Source organism: Caretta caretta, chromosome 2, assembly GCF_965140235.1.
Source record: "Caretta caretta isolate rCarCar2 chromosome 2, rCarCar1.hap1, whole genome shotgun sequence".
NCBI lineage: Eukaryota > Metazoa > Chordata > Testudines > Cheloniidae > Caretta > Caretta caretta.
The window spans coordinates 61,154,963-61,170,729 of record NC_134207.1 but is presented as its reverse complement, the minus strand read 5'-3'; the positions used below and the strand labels follow the sequence as shown (position 1 = coordinate 61,170,729).

At 43.7% G+C, this 15,767-nt stretch overlaps 1 protein-coding gene across 2 annotated transcripts in view; it reads right to left on the bottom strand.

The window, feature by feature from the left end:
• The window catches only part of CPA6 (carboxypeptidase A6), a 111,377-nt gene that overhangs the window by 46,288 nt on the left and 49,322 nt on the right, over positions 1-15,767 (bottom strand). For both annotated transcript variants that reach the window (XM_048840884.2, XM_048840885.2), the window contains exon 2: positions 8,913-8,988. In XM_048840884.2, coding sequence (XP_048696841.1) covers positions 8,913-8,988 — 76 coding nt within the window. The remainder of the gene's footprint in view (positions 1-8,912; positions 8,989-15,767) is intronic.

Here is a 15,767-nt window from a genome sequence, read left to right as displayed (position 1 = left end):
GAATTGATCCTTCCAATTAATCTGAAAGAAAGATGCTTAACATACCAAACTGCTTTAACCAGGTCTGTGATTTGTTTTTAGATCAAAGACCTATTTGTTGGGCACAATTAACACCTTCCAGCACAATACTATTATAATTTACTCTCAATATCCAGACTAAGTTGAGTCTATTTATATATTCTGTAGTATATAAAGGTAATAGTTTGCTATAGTTGTTTTTTAACTAATAGTTTAACTTTTTTAATTTATTGAATTAGGTGTGGCACTGCAGGTACCAAACCTTTCCTTGTTCATAAGATCATTATGGGATCTGGTTTCCCATGCCTCTGAGGAATGTCAGGCTCCTAATACAACTATTGTTGTGATGAAAGCTGTTAAAATGGCCTAGTGAAGAGTCTTTACTGGCATTTTTAAGCCTCTGATATTTTGGAATTTATTGCCAGTAACAAAAACAATTGCGTTCCTTTCTTCTTGCTTTATTTATGTGCTCTATCAGTGTGCATGCTCATACCCACACACATACTCTAACCAACACTAAATTTGTTTAATACACTTTCAAATAGACTAATTTCCCTGGTCACTAATATAGTCAAGTCACTTCCAGTGGCATTTTAATCACCAGATATTTTGATTACTTAACTCCCAAGAGATACACTGACGAACAGGAGGACATTTGGGATTTACATTAACACCTTAATGAGTGGTAGGGCATTATACATGTTTAGTGCTGGGAGACTGGATGTAAGTAGGTAGCAATCTGACTTTCCTTTCTTGCACAGATGAAAAACACTGAATGATGGACACTAACCTATGTGCTAATACTCTGAAAATAATAATTAATAATAATAATAATTAATAATAAAACAATGGAAGGCCAAGCTGCAGTGGCAGCATGTTAAAATTATAGGGTAGAGCACAGAAGAAATGATTTAGGGCTTGATCCTGCCAACACTTTCATATCTGAGTTCCCTCTCAGCATATGAGTTGTCCCACTGAAGTCAGCAAAACTACTTGTGTGTGACGTTATTCACCTACAAATGTGTTTGTAGGCTCAGGACAGTAGACAGATGAACATCAACTCCTCCTGCTAGCTAAGGCTTTCTAACTTCTATTATGTCTGGGTGGCCAAAAATGAGGGAGCCAAAGCCATCTTCTTACTGCCACCACTCTCTACTATGTAGAAGTGGAGTTTGGAGGTAGTGGTGAATTTATTTAGAAAGTGAGCACATAGGAGGCCTATGAATTCAATAGGTTCTGAATGCAGTCCTGTCCAACTGTCCTTAGTTGCACTGATAATGGGCCAATTAAAGGATAAGAGGTCTGTGAAAGAGTCTCTGGGGCTTCTGTAAGGACTTGTGTGGCAACCAGGAAGAGGCAAAAAGTAATCAAAGCTTTATTTAATATATTTGACAATAACCGCACAATAGACTCTCTCCTTTGTTTGCTTTTCAGTGAGGTTGGTAAAGGGAAGTGTTACATGGTTAGTGACTCAACCAGTTGCAGTGACCACAGTACCAATTGTAATAGAATACTAACAATACAGAGCTTGAAGGTTCAAGTTGCACAAATCTCTGGGAAATTGTAACATGTTAATGATCTTGCTGCTTTATTGCAATTGGTATAATTTTACCCAAGGTTTTACCCTGTAATAAAAGATATTTTTCCTGAGAGTTACTGAATAAAAATTTAACTCAATTGTATCCTAAATAAATATCTGTTTTTACAGACATGTATAAGTATCATAAACCTAAATGTATATGAAAGATTTGAAACAGGTACTTTAAAGGGTCTTGACAGAAAAAAAAAGTTTCTTACTAAGCTTTACAATTCAGACTTGATTTTTATTTCAGAGTTACCTCTGCACAGCACCAAAACATGGAATATCAAACCACGGAACAGGTCCTGGTCCCACTGAAGCTAGTAAAAGTTTTGCCATTGACATAACAGAGTGGAACCAGGCCCTCTCAGCATTTGGGAGCCAGCTGAATACTTTCACCTGAAACAGGTATTTCTAGTTGCTGTGTTTTATGAATGCAATGTATATACTTTGTGGACTAAGCCTTTCCTTCTTTATCTAACAGCTTCCAGTTTGTTGCTTTTTCTGCAACAATCTTTCCCTTCTACCCCCTCAGTATTTAAGTTACATTCACTTATGCTCCCTTGCACTCATTTATGCTGATTTATCAGGATTTAATTTATTCCAGCACCATCATGTCTCCTCTGAATTTGAAACATTGTGTGGATTCCTGATTTACACTTGTGTAAGTTAGATCAGAATCAGGTTTGATGTCTACAGCATCTTGCTACACATGTACAAGGTGCTTATTTTGTCTGGAACTCTGCTAGGGAGCTGCATCCACTCTGTGCCTCTGGTGTGAATCTCTTCTTGGGCAAAGAAGGCAAAGCAGCATTTCTGATGAGTGGCTTTGTTAGTGAGTGCATTTTCAGGCAGGCATTTATCCTCTGAAAACTCATTCAGCATTTGCCTTAGGAGCTGCAAGGTACCAACTGATCCTTTCCCCCTACAAGGTACTGTCTAAATTCCCTGAGCAGCAGAGCCAGGATCAGTTCAAGGATTACAATGTGAGCAGCTGCTGTAAGGGCAAGACAAACAGAAGGGAATGGGGGTGTGGCTGCTAGGTCTGTTACTTTGACCCCTCCTATTACCCCAGGGAGGGCCTGTGTGCGCTTGTATATTTTTGTAAAAGATGTTGGAGAATCAGGGTGGTGTAACTCCATCTGTTACACCAGAATTATCATGGAACAGCAGCTGCAGTGCTCAGTTTACAGATGCAACCCAGAATATCTGACAAAGAAATGGCTAGAAAGACACTGGCTTAGAGGAGAGCAGCAACTGGTCTTAAAGGTTCAAATGAAGTAGTTCTTCATTAGTGATATTGACCAAAAGGGTCCCAAACCAGATAAATAGCTGATGAAAGTAGGTCTGAGAATCAAAGTAAACTTTCAATTATCTGGAAAATACTTTGGAATGTGGCATTTGTTCCAATCAGTCAACTGGATTAAAACCATGAAGGAGTTTATAAATCAACAACAGGACTCTCAATTTATTCTGAGCAATGGAGAGCAGATGGCAGTGGACAATCAACTGAGGTATGTGATGCAGAGAAATACTGGAAGGATGGCAAGAATGGCTGTCAATAAGCTAGATACATACTGCAAAAAAAAAAATTGTGAGTTTTCATTTGAATTGTTAAAGATTTGCTTTCAATGTGCTGGATTCCCTAATGTACTAAAGTCATTTAGTGGTGCAGAGTGGATTTAAAAGTGCTGGAAATATCCAGTGGAAAGTTCCCCTGGTACAGGGGAACTCAGCTGGGATGGAAAGCTAAAGGAGGTAACTCCACCAGCCATCTCTCGTTACACCTCTGACATAGGGGAGGGAGGGAACAAACAGGTCAGGTGTGTTCTAGGCAGTAGGTGTGCACAAGGCAGGAATGTGGTGGAACAGAACCCCCCTCCCCACTACTTAACCCTTCACTGGCATATTGTCCAAGGAGCTTATACCAGTGGCAGAAATTAAAGTGGGTCCCCTGCTGCTCTAGTGGGGCTGCGTGGCCAAGGATGAGGGAGCTGAAGCCATCTCCCTAGTGCACCACTTTTAACTATGTCCTACTGCAGTTCTGAGGTATTGGTGAGTTGAGGGCAGTTTATTTAGGCCTCCCTTGTGCTCACTTTCTGAATAAGTTTACTGGTGGGAATATTGGCAAAAACAGGGAATTTTAAACAAGTATTGGAGAATCTGTAGCAAGCAAGCAAGTTTAGAATTGTAAGAGTGAGCATTCTCACTAGAAACCTGATTAACAGTTATGCTCATCCAGTCAACACTCTGTAGTCTGTGTGTCCAGTCAAAGCTATCCAACTCAGATTCTAATACTGAATACTCACAATGAACTGCTGACAAAGAAGCCACAGGCCAAACTAAAATTAATAATAAATCTGAGGCAGTTGTAATTTACCCAAGGGCAATTCATGGTCAGAAAGTTAAAATGTGTGGAATTAATTAATCAGTATGTATTATTCACTCAGTAAAGACAGTGACATTTGAATTGTGATAGGGACTACAGGCCTTATTCAGGTATTGGTCCGATTGTGCTAGGCCCTGTACAAACACTGATCAAAAAGGCATTCCCTGCCCCAATTAGGTTCAGATTCTCTGTTTGAAACCGAGACATTTTAAAGATACACTAAAGAAAATAAAAAACACAGCAAACTCCAAGAGTACCCTGCTTGGAATTCTTAGTCCAGGCTTCTGTAAGCAGACATTTAAGAAAGGATTTACTTATTGTTGGGCTACTCTTGCCACCAAACTATCCTATTAATCCTAGATCCAGAATCCCCTTTCAAAACCTGCTCTGAATTGCAACTAGCTGGCTTTGATAGCTCTGCAAGTGACAAGCAGGCTTAGATTCATAGATACTAAGGTCAGAAGGGACCATTATGATCATCTAGTCCGACCTCCTGCACAACACAGGCCACAGAATCTCACCCAACCACTCCTGCGAAAAACCTCTCACCTATGTCAGAGCTATTGAAGTCCTCAAATCGTGGTTTAAAGACTTCAAGGAGCAGAGAATCCTCCAGCAAGTGACCCGTGCCCCATGCTACAGAGAAAGGTGAAAAACCTCCAGGGCCTCTTCCAATCTGCCCTGGAGGAAAATTCATTCCTGACCCCAAATATGGCGATCAGCTGAACCCTGAGCATATGGGCAAGATTCACCAGCCAGACACCCAGGAAAGAATTTTCTGTAGTAACTCAGATCCCACCCCGTCTAACATTCCATCACAGGCCATTGGGCCTATTTACCATGAATAGTTCAAGATCAATTAATTGCCAAAATCATGTTATCCCAGGAAAGTATAGGCTGTGTCAGTGTCAGTCTCTTTCTCTCCCCCAGTTGTTGTTTTCTTTTATCTACTGTAGTAGCCTACCAGCTTGTATGGCAGCCCTGCCGTTTCCTTCAACTTTCCTGTACAGGTAAACTTTTATTTATCTGTGTCTCTGAAACTAAGCATAAAACATAACCTGACCGAGTATGCCTAAGAGTGCTGGAAAATAGTGTTCTTCTAATTCAGCAACCCAGAGAGAGTAGAAGGGATATGCCCAGCTTTACATTATGATTCTTGTTTAGGAAATGTCAGTGTTAAGAACAGTCATTTAAACAAACAAGCAGAGACCACTCTCCGCTCCCCAAACCTCCCGCCCCCCCCCACAACAAACTTTTCCACTTCAAGAAAAATGTTTGTTTTTCCTTGTTCTTGCCTTTGTCCAGGTCAGTGGGTCATACAGGGTTGGTCTACGCTGCAGTTCGACACCTACGGCTCACTAACGTCAGTTGATTTGGGCTGCAGGGTATAAAATGGCAATGTAGATGTTCAGGCTACAGCCAGAGCTCTGGGACCCCATAAGGGGATTGGGTCCCAGAGCCCAGGTTTCAGCCTGAACCTAAACATCTACCTTGCAGTTTTACAGCCCTGCAGCCCGAGCCCAAGTCAGCATAGGCCAGTAATGTGTGTTTAATTGGTGTGTAGACATACCCATAAGAAGGGGTAAATTTGCATTTGTTTCATGCTCAGGTCACCGACAGAAATCACAAGCACCTTTGGAATGTCTTCTTGAGATAGAAGGACAGTGCTTTATAGTAGGATAACCAGAGACCCTGCTCTGTCCTCTTTGTGCTGAATGTCTACGAGATGGTAGTGTTGTAGCCATTTTGGTCCCTGGACATTAAGGAGACAAAGCAGGTGAAGTAATCTCTTGTACTGGACCAACTTCTTTTGGTGACACAGACAAGCTTTTGGGTTACTCAGTGCTCTCCTTCAGGTCTGGGAATTAATGGGCCACTTAAACTTGAATGGTCCCTTAGAATGTGTGTTAACTACATATGCTAAACCAGTGGTTTTCAACCTTTTTTCATTTGTGGACTCCTAAAAAATTTCAAATGGAGTTGAGGACCTCTTTGGAAATCTTAGACATAGTCTACGGACTCCCCTGAGGTCCATTGACCAGAGGTTGAACACCACTATTCTCTGGTAACAACAACCTTTTGTGGACCTCTTAGACCTAGTCTGAAGAACACAGGTTGAAAACCACTGTGCTAAACAATCTGTTTCACCTTGTATTTACCTGTGACACTCTGAGTATGTTTCCCAGACCTGAAGAAGAGCTCTGTGTAGCTTGAAAGCTTGTCTTTCACCAATGGAAGTCAGTCCACTTTGTCTCAACAAAAGAGTGCTTGAGCTGTTTGAGCTGGCTGGAGATGAGTCTTCCTTTAATTCTGCAGGCTGTACAAGTAGGTCAGAGCCAAGTGATAACAGGTACCTGTCCCAAAGGCTTAGAGGGAGTTGGTCAGGATGAACGAAGAACATACAGGGCCCAAATTCAGAAGCCTAAATCCCCAGGGCCACCAGCCAGGAATGGTACAAATGTGGCTTTAAGCCACCTTCCCTCGACCAGGACCCAAGGTAGCTAGGGGTTGATTTGGCCCCTGACATTAGCTAGAGCAGCCTGGTGGCTAGGGTTCACTGGAGCACAGTGTGCTTTAGGTATGCCTCTCCTGGCTCAGTGTGCCCCCCTCACTGTGAGCCCCAGGATGGGTTCTGTAGCACTGCGGGGAAGGATGGTGCATTGGTTTAAGTCCCAGCCGACAAGTCAGGGTTCAATTATGTACTCCACCATAGTGTACTCCTTCACTGAGGACCCCTTAAGAAGTTCAAACATTCAAACCACTCTCCTTCTGCAGTCCAGTTTATTAGGTCCTGTACAAAGTTTTTCAAAATAGACCTCAAACCTACAGTCCTCATCTCAATTCCAGTTGGTCCTGGACCCTCCTCCCTGAAGGTCTAGTATTGCTTTAAAGTTCATTTCTTTTTCTCCATTTCCAAGTTGGACACAGTGCCTCCTACCTGGGAGTCTGTCATTCTGCTTTTCCCATACTACTTGCCTGAAGTTTAGCCTTCAACATTTATTTAATTAAAAATGTGTTAAGTCTTGAAATGATTCTGAGTTTTATTACACTGGTTCCACTCCCCCCCCTTGAGACACAGACGGTATGAGTAACATGATACTCAGGTGATATAAATTTACAACCCAAACCAAAAAATATTCAAAGTAAATGCCTCTTAAAACACTTCTTGTGTTTAAAATGTAGTAATCTGAGACTCCCTGAAGGCCAATATAAAAGAATACATAATTAAAGTAATTTGTACATTACTGCTATAGCCTACAGGTTTTCTTTTCTGTGTCTGTCACTGTGTTGATGGATTTGCAGAGTCAGAAATATGTCAGTGTCTTGTTTTTTCTTTTATTGTACATGAACGTTTGTTCATACATTGGTTTCTATTTTCAGTTTCTCAGTGTGCTATTAACAATATGGTCATGTTTAGATGCAGTGCTCAAGAAAGTTCTTTCTTTCTAGGGCAGGATTTGTTTCTGCTCTGAGAACTCGTGCACGCTCTCTCTATGTCTCTCTGTCTCTCTCTGAATGATAAGTTGGGGTGGGAAGACCAAGAAGGATTGCAGAACTCCCATGGCTTGATTTTCAGAGGGGCTGACTACCTGCAGCTCCAACTGACTTCTGGATTTGTGCACTTATAAAAATTGGCCCTTGGAGGGGTTTGGAAAAAGGCAAAACTGGATTAGTGACAAGTATATACAGGAGTGTGTAAACCCACTGACATCCCTAGTTTGCCCCTCATATAGATGGGAAGTGAAATAGCTGCAGAGGGAACTGCAGCCCTGAGGCTTCGGAAGCAACCAAGCTTAGCTTGTTTCCACAAGCTAGGTACAGGGACCAGGATTTGATCCTGTGGGTGAATATTACTGTATGCAGGTACATTTTCATTTATTAAAAAAAAACTTCCTTTCAATCTTTTTAGCTTATTACATCATCCTAATCAATCTCTTTCTAATTAACCCGTCAGATTCCAGCGCACCTTGCCAAAATTGTATTACCCTGTTGTAAGAGTTACAGCATGTGATCATTCAAGTTTCAACTGCTCCCACTTTGACGGAGAAGGAATCACTTTCTGTGAGCCTAAGGGAGCAATGTAATGAGAGAGTTGGGAGAGGTGCTTTGTGGGGATTGCTGTAGTAGAAGAGAGAAAAAAATACAGAGGGGAACAAAAGAAAAATGCAACCAGAAACCACGGAAGTCCAAGGGAGTTGTGGAGGTTGGTGTTTACTTTACTTATTTATTTATTGCCACTGGCTATTAAAGTTATTATTTATTTGTATTACAGTGACACCCAAAATTGCTAATTAGAACCAAAGCCCCACCATGCTAGTGGTAGCTACTGTAGAAACATAAACACACTTTTCCGTGCCCTGAAAAGCATACAGTCTGAGACTATTCACAAGAATCCATCTCCAGGTACCTGTAATGCCAGAGTTCAGTGCATGTGCATGGTGGTCCTCTTCCCCCGTTATCTCATGTCACAGAGGGCTGTGAGTATGGGTAGGAGGAAGGTTCTGTGCATACCTTCATCCTTCTCTGTGACCATGGTCATTGCTGCTGGCAGAGCAGTTCCTACCCCTTGTTAAGCTCTGCCGGAGAGGCAGCATTCTGGACAGTGCTCTTGTGATAAGCCAATGCAATGGCACTAGATACAAACAGGTGGAAACTTTGATTTCCCTGCTTTTATTTTCCTCTCTTTTTTTTTTAAGGTGGGGGAATATTTTATTTTTAATAGTTGTAAAGACTTTGAGCTTGGCTGAAGTGGGGATTCTTGGCTGAGGCCTCCACTCTTTCTTGTGCTTCCTCTCCACACGTATTTTCAGTTGAATGTAACCCAGGATTTGAAACAGTCATCCCGGGTGAAAGGCCGTGAATTAGCCCATTAAAGGCAACCCTCAAGAAGAGCGCTGGTATTGAAACTGCAAAGCGCAAACTCACCGTAAGCTGGTTAAATATGGCATTCAGTGCTTGTGCTTCTCTCTCGCTGTCCGGAACAAGCCGTATTACTTTATCACTGTTGGTAAGAGAACATTGAATTGAAGCTTTAAGAACTTGTTTCAACAACAGAACCCAGAAATAAATCTATCATTTACGGTCCATATTCATTTTGTCTCTTTCTAAATACTATTAACATAACAGGTGAATCAGAAATCTGCTTTCAAACCTGACCCCCCTTAACTGTACGTTTCCCAAGTCCAAGAAGTAAGCTGATTATAGGTGAGGATGGCAGCTATTATTAAGGTTTTCCAATGCTTCCCATTATAAGACCCTGTTTTCAGTTGCTTATATCTTTGCCAAACTTAAACCATATGGGCTGAAATTTTCCATGATATGGGTCTGCTTCAGGCTGAATTTTTCTGGAAAACTTTAGCCAGAATGGTACAGGTACAGAATGGTACAGGTACAGAATGGTACAGGATAGGGAATAACACGCTGTTCTGCCAGTGTTAAAAAAATTCTGGCTGCCTTTTCTTTGCAAAGCTCTAGAGCCCCCATTCTGCGCAGCAGGAACTGGACATTTGGCCTTTGTGTTCAGCCTTGTGCCAGCCCCATAAAAATCTGCTCAAATGTGGCCCAGTTCAAAGATTGTAGTTCACACATGCTCAGTACAGACTTTTTAGATTTTAGCAGCTTAATTCCCTGAAGATTCCACCTGCACTGAGCATGCTCCAGGTTGGGACTGAGCACAGAGTACGACTTTTCTTGCAGTTGTAGTCCTGGACTACTGCAGTCCTGTTCAGCCCAGGCACATGGAGGAAGCAGCCTGATTAAGATGAAGAGGGGACAAGAGCTGGTCCTACAGGGGTAAATTCTTGGGGAAAAGGAGTGGCAGGGGGAAATCACAGAATCATAGAATATCAGGGTAGGAAGGGACCTCAGGAGGTCATCTAGTCCAACCCCCTGCTCAAAGCAGGACCAATCCCCAATTAAATCATCCCAGCCAGGGCTTTGTCAAGCCTGACCTTAAAAACTTCTAAGGAAGGAGATTCTACCACCTCCCTAGGTAACGCATTCCAGTGTTTCACCACCCTCCTAGTGAAAAAGTTTTTCCTAATATCCAATCTAAACCTCCCCCACTGCAACTTGAGACCATTACTCCTTGTCCTGTCCTCTTCTACCCCTGAGAATAGTCTAGAACCATCCTCTCTGGAACCACCTCTCAGGTAGTTGAAAGCAGCTATCAAATCTCCCCTCATTCTTCTCTTGTGCAGACTAAACAATCCCAGTTCCCTCAGCCTCTCCTCATAAGTCATGTGTTCCAGACCCCTAATCATTTTTGTTGCCCTCTGCTGGACTCTCTCCAATTTATCCACATCCTTCTTGTAGTGTGGGGCCCAAAACTGGACACAGTACTCCAGATGAGGCCTCACCAATGTCGAATAGAGAGGAACGATCACGACCCTCGATCTGCTCGCTATGCCCCTACTTATACATCCCAAAATGCCATTGGCCTTCTTGGCAACAAGGGCACACTGCTGACTCATATCCAGCTTCTCGTCCACTGTTACCCCAGGTCCTTTTCCGCAGAACTGCTGCCTAGCCTTTCGGTCCCTAGTCTGTAGCTGTGCATTGGGTTCTTCCGTCCTAAGTGCAGGACCTTGCACTTATCCTTATTGAACCTCCTCAGATTTCTTTTGGCCCAATCCTCCAATTTGTCTAGGTCCCTCTGTATCCTATTCCTGCCCTCCAGCGTATCTACCACTCCTCCTAGTTTAGTATCATCCGCAAATTTGCTGAGGGTGCAATCCACACCATCCTCCAGATCATTTATGAAGATATTGAACAAAACCGGCCCCAGGACCGACCCCTGGGGCACTCCACTTGACACCGGCTGCCAACTAGACATGGAGCCATTGATCACTACCCGTTGAGCCCGACAATCTAGCCAACTTTCTACCCACCTTATAGTGCATTCATCCAGCCCATACTTCTTTAACTTGCTGACAAGAATACTGTGGGAGACCGTGTCAAAAGCTTTGCTGAAGTCAAGAAACAATACATCCACTGCTTTCCCTTCATCCACAGAACCAGTAATCTCATCATAGAAGGCGATTAGATTAGTCAGGCATGACCTTCCCTTGGTGAATCCATGCTGACTGTTCCTGATCACTTTCCTCTCATGTAAGTGCTTCAGGATTGATTCTTTGAGGACCTGCTCCATGATTTTTCTGGGGACTGAGGTGAGGCTGACTGGCCTGCAGTTCCCAGGATCCTCCTTCTTCCCTTTTTTAAAGATTGGCACTACATTAGCCTTTTTCCAGTCATCTGGGACTTCCCCCGTTCGCCACGAGTTTTCAAAGATAATGGCCAATGGCTCTGCAATCACAGCCGCCAATTCCTTTAGCACTCTCGGATGCAATTCGTCCGGCCCCATGGATTTGTGCATGCCCAGCTTTTCTAAATAGTCCCTAACCACCTCTTTCTCCACAGAGGGCTGGCCATCTACTCCCCATGTTGTGATGCCCAGCGCAGCAGTCTGGGAGCTGACCTTGTTAGTGAAGACAGAGGCAAAAAAAGCATTGAGTACATTAGCTTTTTCCACATTCTCTGTCACTAGGTTGCCTCCCTCATTCAGTAAGGGGCCCACACTTTCCTTGGCTTTCTTCTTGTTGCCAATATACCTGAAGAAACCCTTCTTGTTACTCTTGACATCTCTTGGTAGCTGCAGCTCCAGGTGCGATTTGGCCCTCCTGATTTCATTCCTACATGCCCGAGCAATATTTTTATACTCTTCCCTGGTTATATGTCCAACCTTCCACTTCTTGTAAGCTTCTTTTTTATGTTTTAGATCCGCTAGGATTTCACTGTTAAGCCAAGCTGGTCGCCTGCCATATTTACTATTCTTTCAACTCATCGGGATGGTTTGTCCCTGTAACCTCAACAGGGATTCCTTGAAATATAGCCAGCTGTCCTGGACTCCTTTCCCCCTCATGTTAGTCCCCCAGGGGATCCTACACATCCATTCCCTGAGGGAGTCGAAGTCTGCTTTCCTGAAGTCCAGGGTCCGAATCCTGCTGCTTACCTTTCTTCCCTGTGTCAGGATCCTGAACTCAACCAACTCATGGTCACTGCCTCCCAGATTTCCATCCACTTTTGCTTCCCCCACTAATTCTTCCCGGTTTGTGAGCAGCAGGTCAAGAAAAGCTCCCCCCCTAGTTGGCTCCTCTAGCACTTGCACCAGGAAATTGTCCCCTATGCTTTCCAAAAACTTCCTGGATTGTCTATGCACCGCTGTATTGCTCTCCCAGCAGATATCAGGAAAATTAAAGTCACCCATGAGAACCAGGGCGTGCGATCTAGTAGCTTCTGCGAGTTGCTGGAAGAAAGCCTCATCCACCTCATCCCCCTGGTCCGGTGGTCTATAGCAGACTCCCACCACTACATCACTCTTGTTGCTCACACTTCTAAACTTAATCCAGAGACACTCTGGTTTTTCTGCAGTTTCGTACCGGAGCTCCGAGCAGTCATACTGCTCCCTTACATACAGGAAAGGGGCAAGAGAAACTGGGAATGGGAGTTGGTGCAAGGAGGCAGGGAGGGAGAGTCTACACAAGTGAGACTAGGACTTACTGGGTGAGGAGACTGAGACGGAGATGAGATGGGTGAGGAGAATGGGCCTATTCTTTGAATCCTATATGCCTTTGCTGTAGTATATTGTGTGGTCTCTTTGGGGGGAAGAGTGTGATAAGCCTAGCAGCCTGCTGAGTAAGGCTTAGAGCTTCTTAATGAGACTTTGAGCCCTAATCCCTTCATGATCCACTAACCTGGGGTGGGCAAACTTTTTGGCCCAAGGGACACGTCTTGGTATGGAAATCATATGGTGGGCCATGAATGCTCACAAAATTGGGAGTTGTGGTGCAGGAGGGGGTGTGGGCCCCAGCTGTGGGTGCAGGCTCTGGGGTGGGGCAAGAAATGAGGAGTTCGGGGTGTGGGAGGGGGCTCTGGGCTGGGGTAAGGGGTTGGGATGGTGAGGGTGGGGGAGTGAGGGCTCCAGCTGGGGATGTGGGCTATGGGGTGGAGCTGGAGATGAGGGGTTGGGGGTGCAGGAGGGTACTCCGGACTGGGACCAAGGGGTTTGGAGGGCAGGAGGGGTATCAGGGCAGGGGGTTGGGCGTGGGAGGAGGTCAGGGGTGCAGGCTCAGAGTAAAAGAGGCTGTTAGAGGGAAAAAGCCATCTTTTAAAAATTGGAAGTCAAATCCTACTGAGGAAAATAGAAAGGAGCATAAAATCTGGTGGCAAGTCAAGCGTAAAAGTATAATTAGGCTGTCCAAAAAAGAATTTGAAGAGCAACTAGCAAAAGACACAAAAACTAACAACAAAAGATTTTTGAAGTTCATCAGAAGCAGGTAGCCAGCCGAACAATCAGTGGGGCCACAGGATGATTGAGGTGCTAAAGGAGCACTCAGGGAAGACAAAGCCATTGTGGAGAAGCTAAATTAATTCTTTTTATGGTCTTCACTGCAGAGGATGTGAAGGAGATTCCCAAACCTGAGCCATTCGTTTTAGGTGATAAATCTGAGGAACTGTCCCAGATTGAGGTGTCAATAGAGGAGGTTTTGGAACAAATTGATAAATTAAACCGTAATAAGTCACCAGGACCAGATGGTATTCACCCAAGAGTTCTGAAGGAACTCAAGTATGAAATTGCAGTACTAACTGTGATATGTAACCTATCACTTAAATCAGCTTCCGTACCACATGACTGGAGGATAGCTAATGTGACACCAATTTTTTAAAAAGGCTGTAGAGGCGATCTTGGCAATTACAGGCTGTTAAGCCTAACTTCAGAACCAGGCAAATTGGCTGAAACTATAGGAAAGAACAGAATTATCAGACACATAGATGAACACAGTTTTGTGGGGGAAGAGTCAACATGGCATTTGCAGCGGGAAATCATGCCTCACCAATCTGTTAGAATTCTTTGATGGGGTCAACAAACATATGGACAGGGATGATACAGTGGATAGTGTACTTGGACTTTCATAAAGCCTTTCACAAGGTCCCTCACCAAAGGCTCCTAAGCAAAGTAAGCAGTCATGGGATAAGAGGGAAGGCCCTCTCATGGGGTTATTTTTTCCAGCGTGGATTACTTTTCACTTATCAACACTGAATTTCATCTGCCATTTTGTTGTCCGGTCACCCAGTTTTGTGAGATCCCTTTATAACTCTTTGAAATGTGCTTTGGACTTAACTATTTTGAGTAATTTTGTATCATCTGCAAACTTTGGCACTTCACTGTTTTCCCCTTTTTCTAGATCATTTATGAATATGTTGAACAGCACTGGTCCTAGTACAGATCTCTGGGCGTCACCACTATTTACCCATCTCCATTCTGAAAATTTATCATTTGTTCCTACTCTTTGTTTCCTGTCTTCTAACCAGTTACTGATTCACGAGAGGACCTTTGACTGCCCGATGCTGGGACTGAACGACAGGGGATGGATCACTTGAAAATTGTCCTGTTCCGTTCATTCCCTTTGAAGCACCTGGCATTGGCCACTGTTGTAAGACAGGATAGTGGGTTAGATGGACCACTGGTCTGACTCAGTATGGCTGTTCTTATGGGTTTTTTTTCTCTTGATCCTCTCTTCCCCCCTCACTTACTTCTGTATTTCTCCCCTCACCTTGTTTTTCCCTGAGGCGTTCCAGGATCATGTCTGCTTCCTTATTATCCAGGAAGATTATGCATCAGAGTGGCCTTTGCTGAGGGGCATTGTGGTCCAAAGGAGATGTGAACCCAGATGCCTTAACTGTAGTCTCTGGAGCCTCCAGAATACTGCATTCAGTTGGTCTCAGATGGGTCACCAGAGAGTGAGGTGGGGATGAGTGCTGCCTTCAGAGCATGCTCTCAACTTCTGCCCAGTTCAATTGTCAGGGACCAACTTAGGTTTCCAAATGTGATGTACTGTCACTAGAATACCGGGCAGGCTTGTCCCTGCTACAGGAGTGCTTTAGCTGTATCTGTGTAAATAGTTATTTAACAGAAAACGTGCCAGTTGATAGTTTCTGGGTTCCATAGGACCAATAAGTGGTGGTGGTGTGCAGTGCAAATGGCTTTCTCCAGCTGCTCTTTACACCATCTCTTACCAGCCCCCTCTTCCTTTGTGAATGACTTTTCCTCCTTTTGTCTCTTCTCTCCCTTCACCATCTGTTCCTTTCAGTTTGTCTCTATCTCCTTGTTTCTCATTCCACCCTTTCATTTTGGCAACATCCCTGCTGAGCATTCCTTGCACTGCGGACCCAAGTCCTGATATCCTTGTTCAGAGAAAGCCCCCAGTGACTTCAAATGGTTTTGTCTGACTCGAAGGTTTGGCCCATAGTTCCACTAGTCCCAGTATTATTTAAAAAAAAGAAGAACCTGGGTCAGTTTCACTCTGCTTCTGTTGACACCACTGGCTCAGTGCTGTGTGCTGAAATTGCGAAGGGGTGACCGTATACAGGGGTTCTCCTGCTTGACAGTACTAAAAGTTGGGAAGAAGAGGTGGCAGGGCTTTGGGAAAATTACTGGAAGTTTCACTTTCCAGACAGATAGGAGAGAAGCATATTTTACAAAGGGCTATGAAGCTCAGAGTACTATGAAGGCTGCATTGTATTAAGGGAAATATGTTTCCCAACTTCACTTATTGTATTGCACTAATTCTCTTTGCTATCACTCACTTCTTTCTAAATAGCAAATAGCTATTGAAAAGAGTAGTGGACAGATGGATCTACTGGGTACATGGGACAGATACTGTAGGACTGAAATGCTTAAAGATTATGTGCAGAGACTGTGACTAAAATCTCCACTGGCTG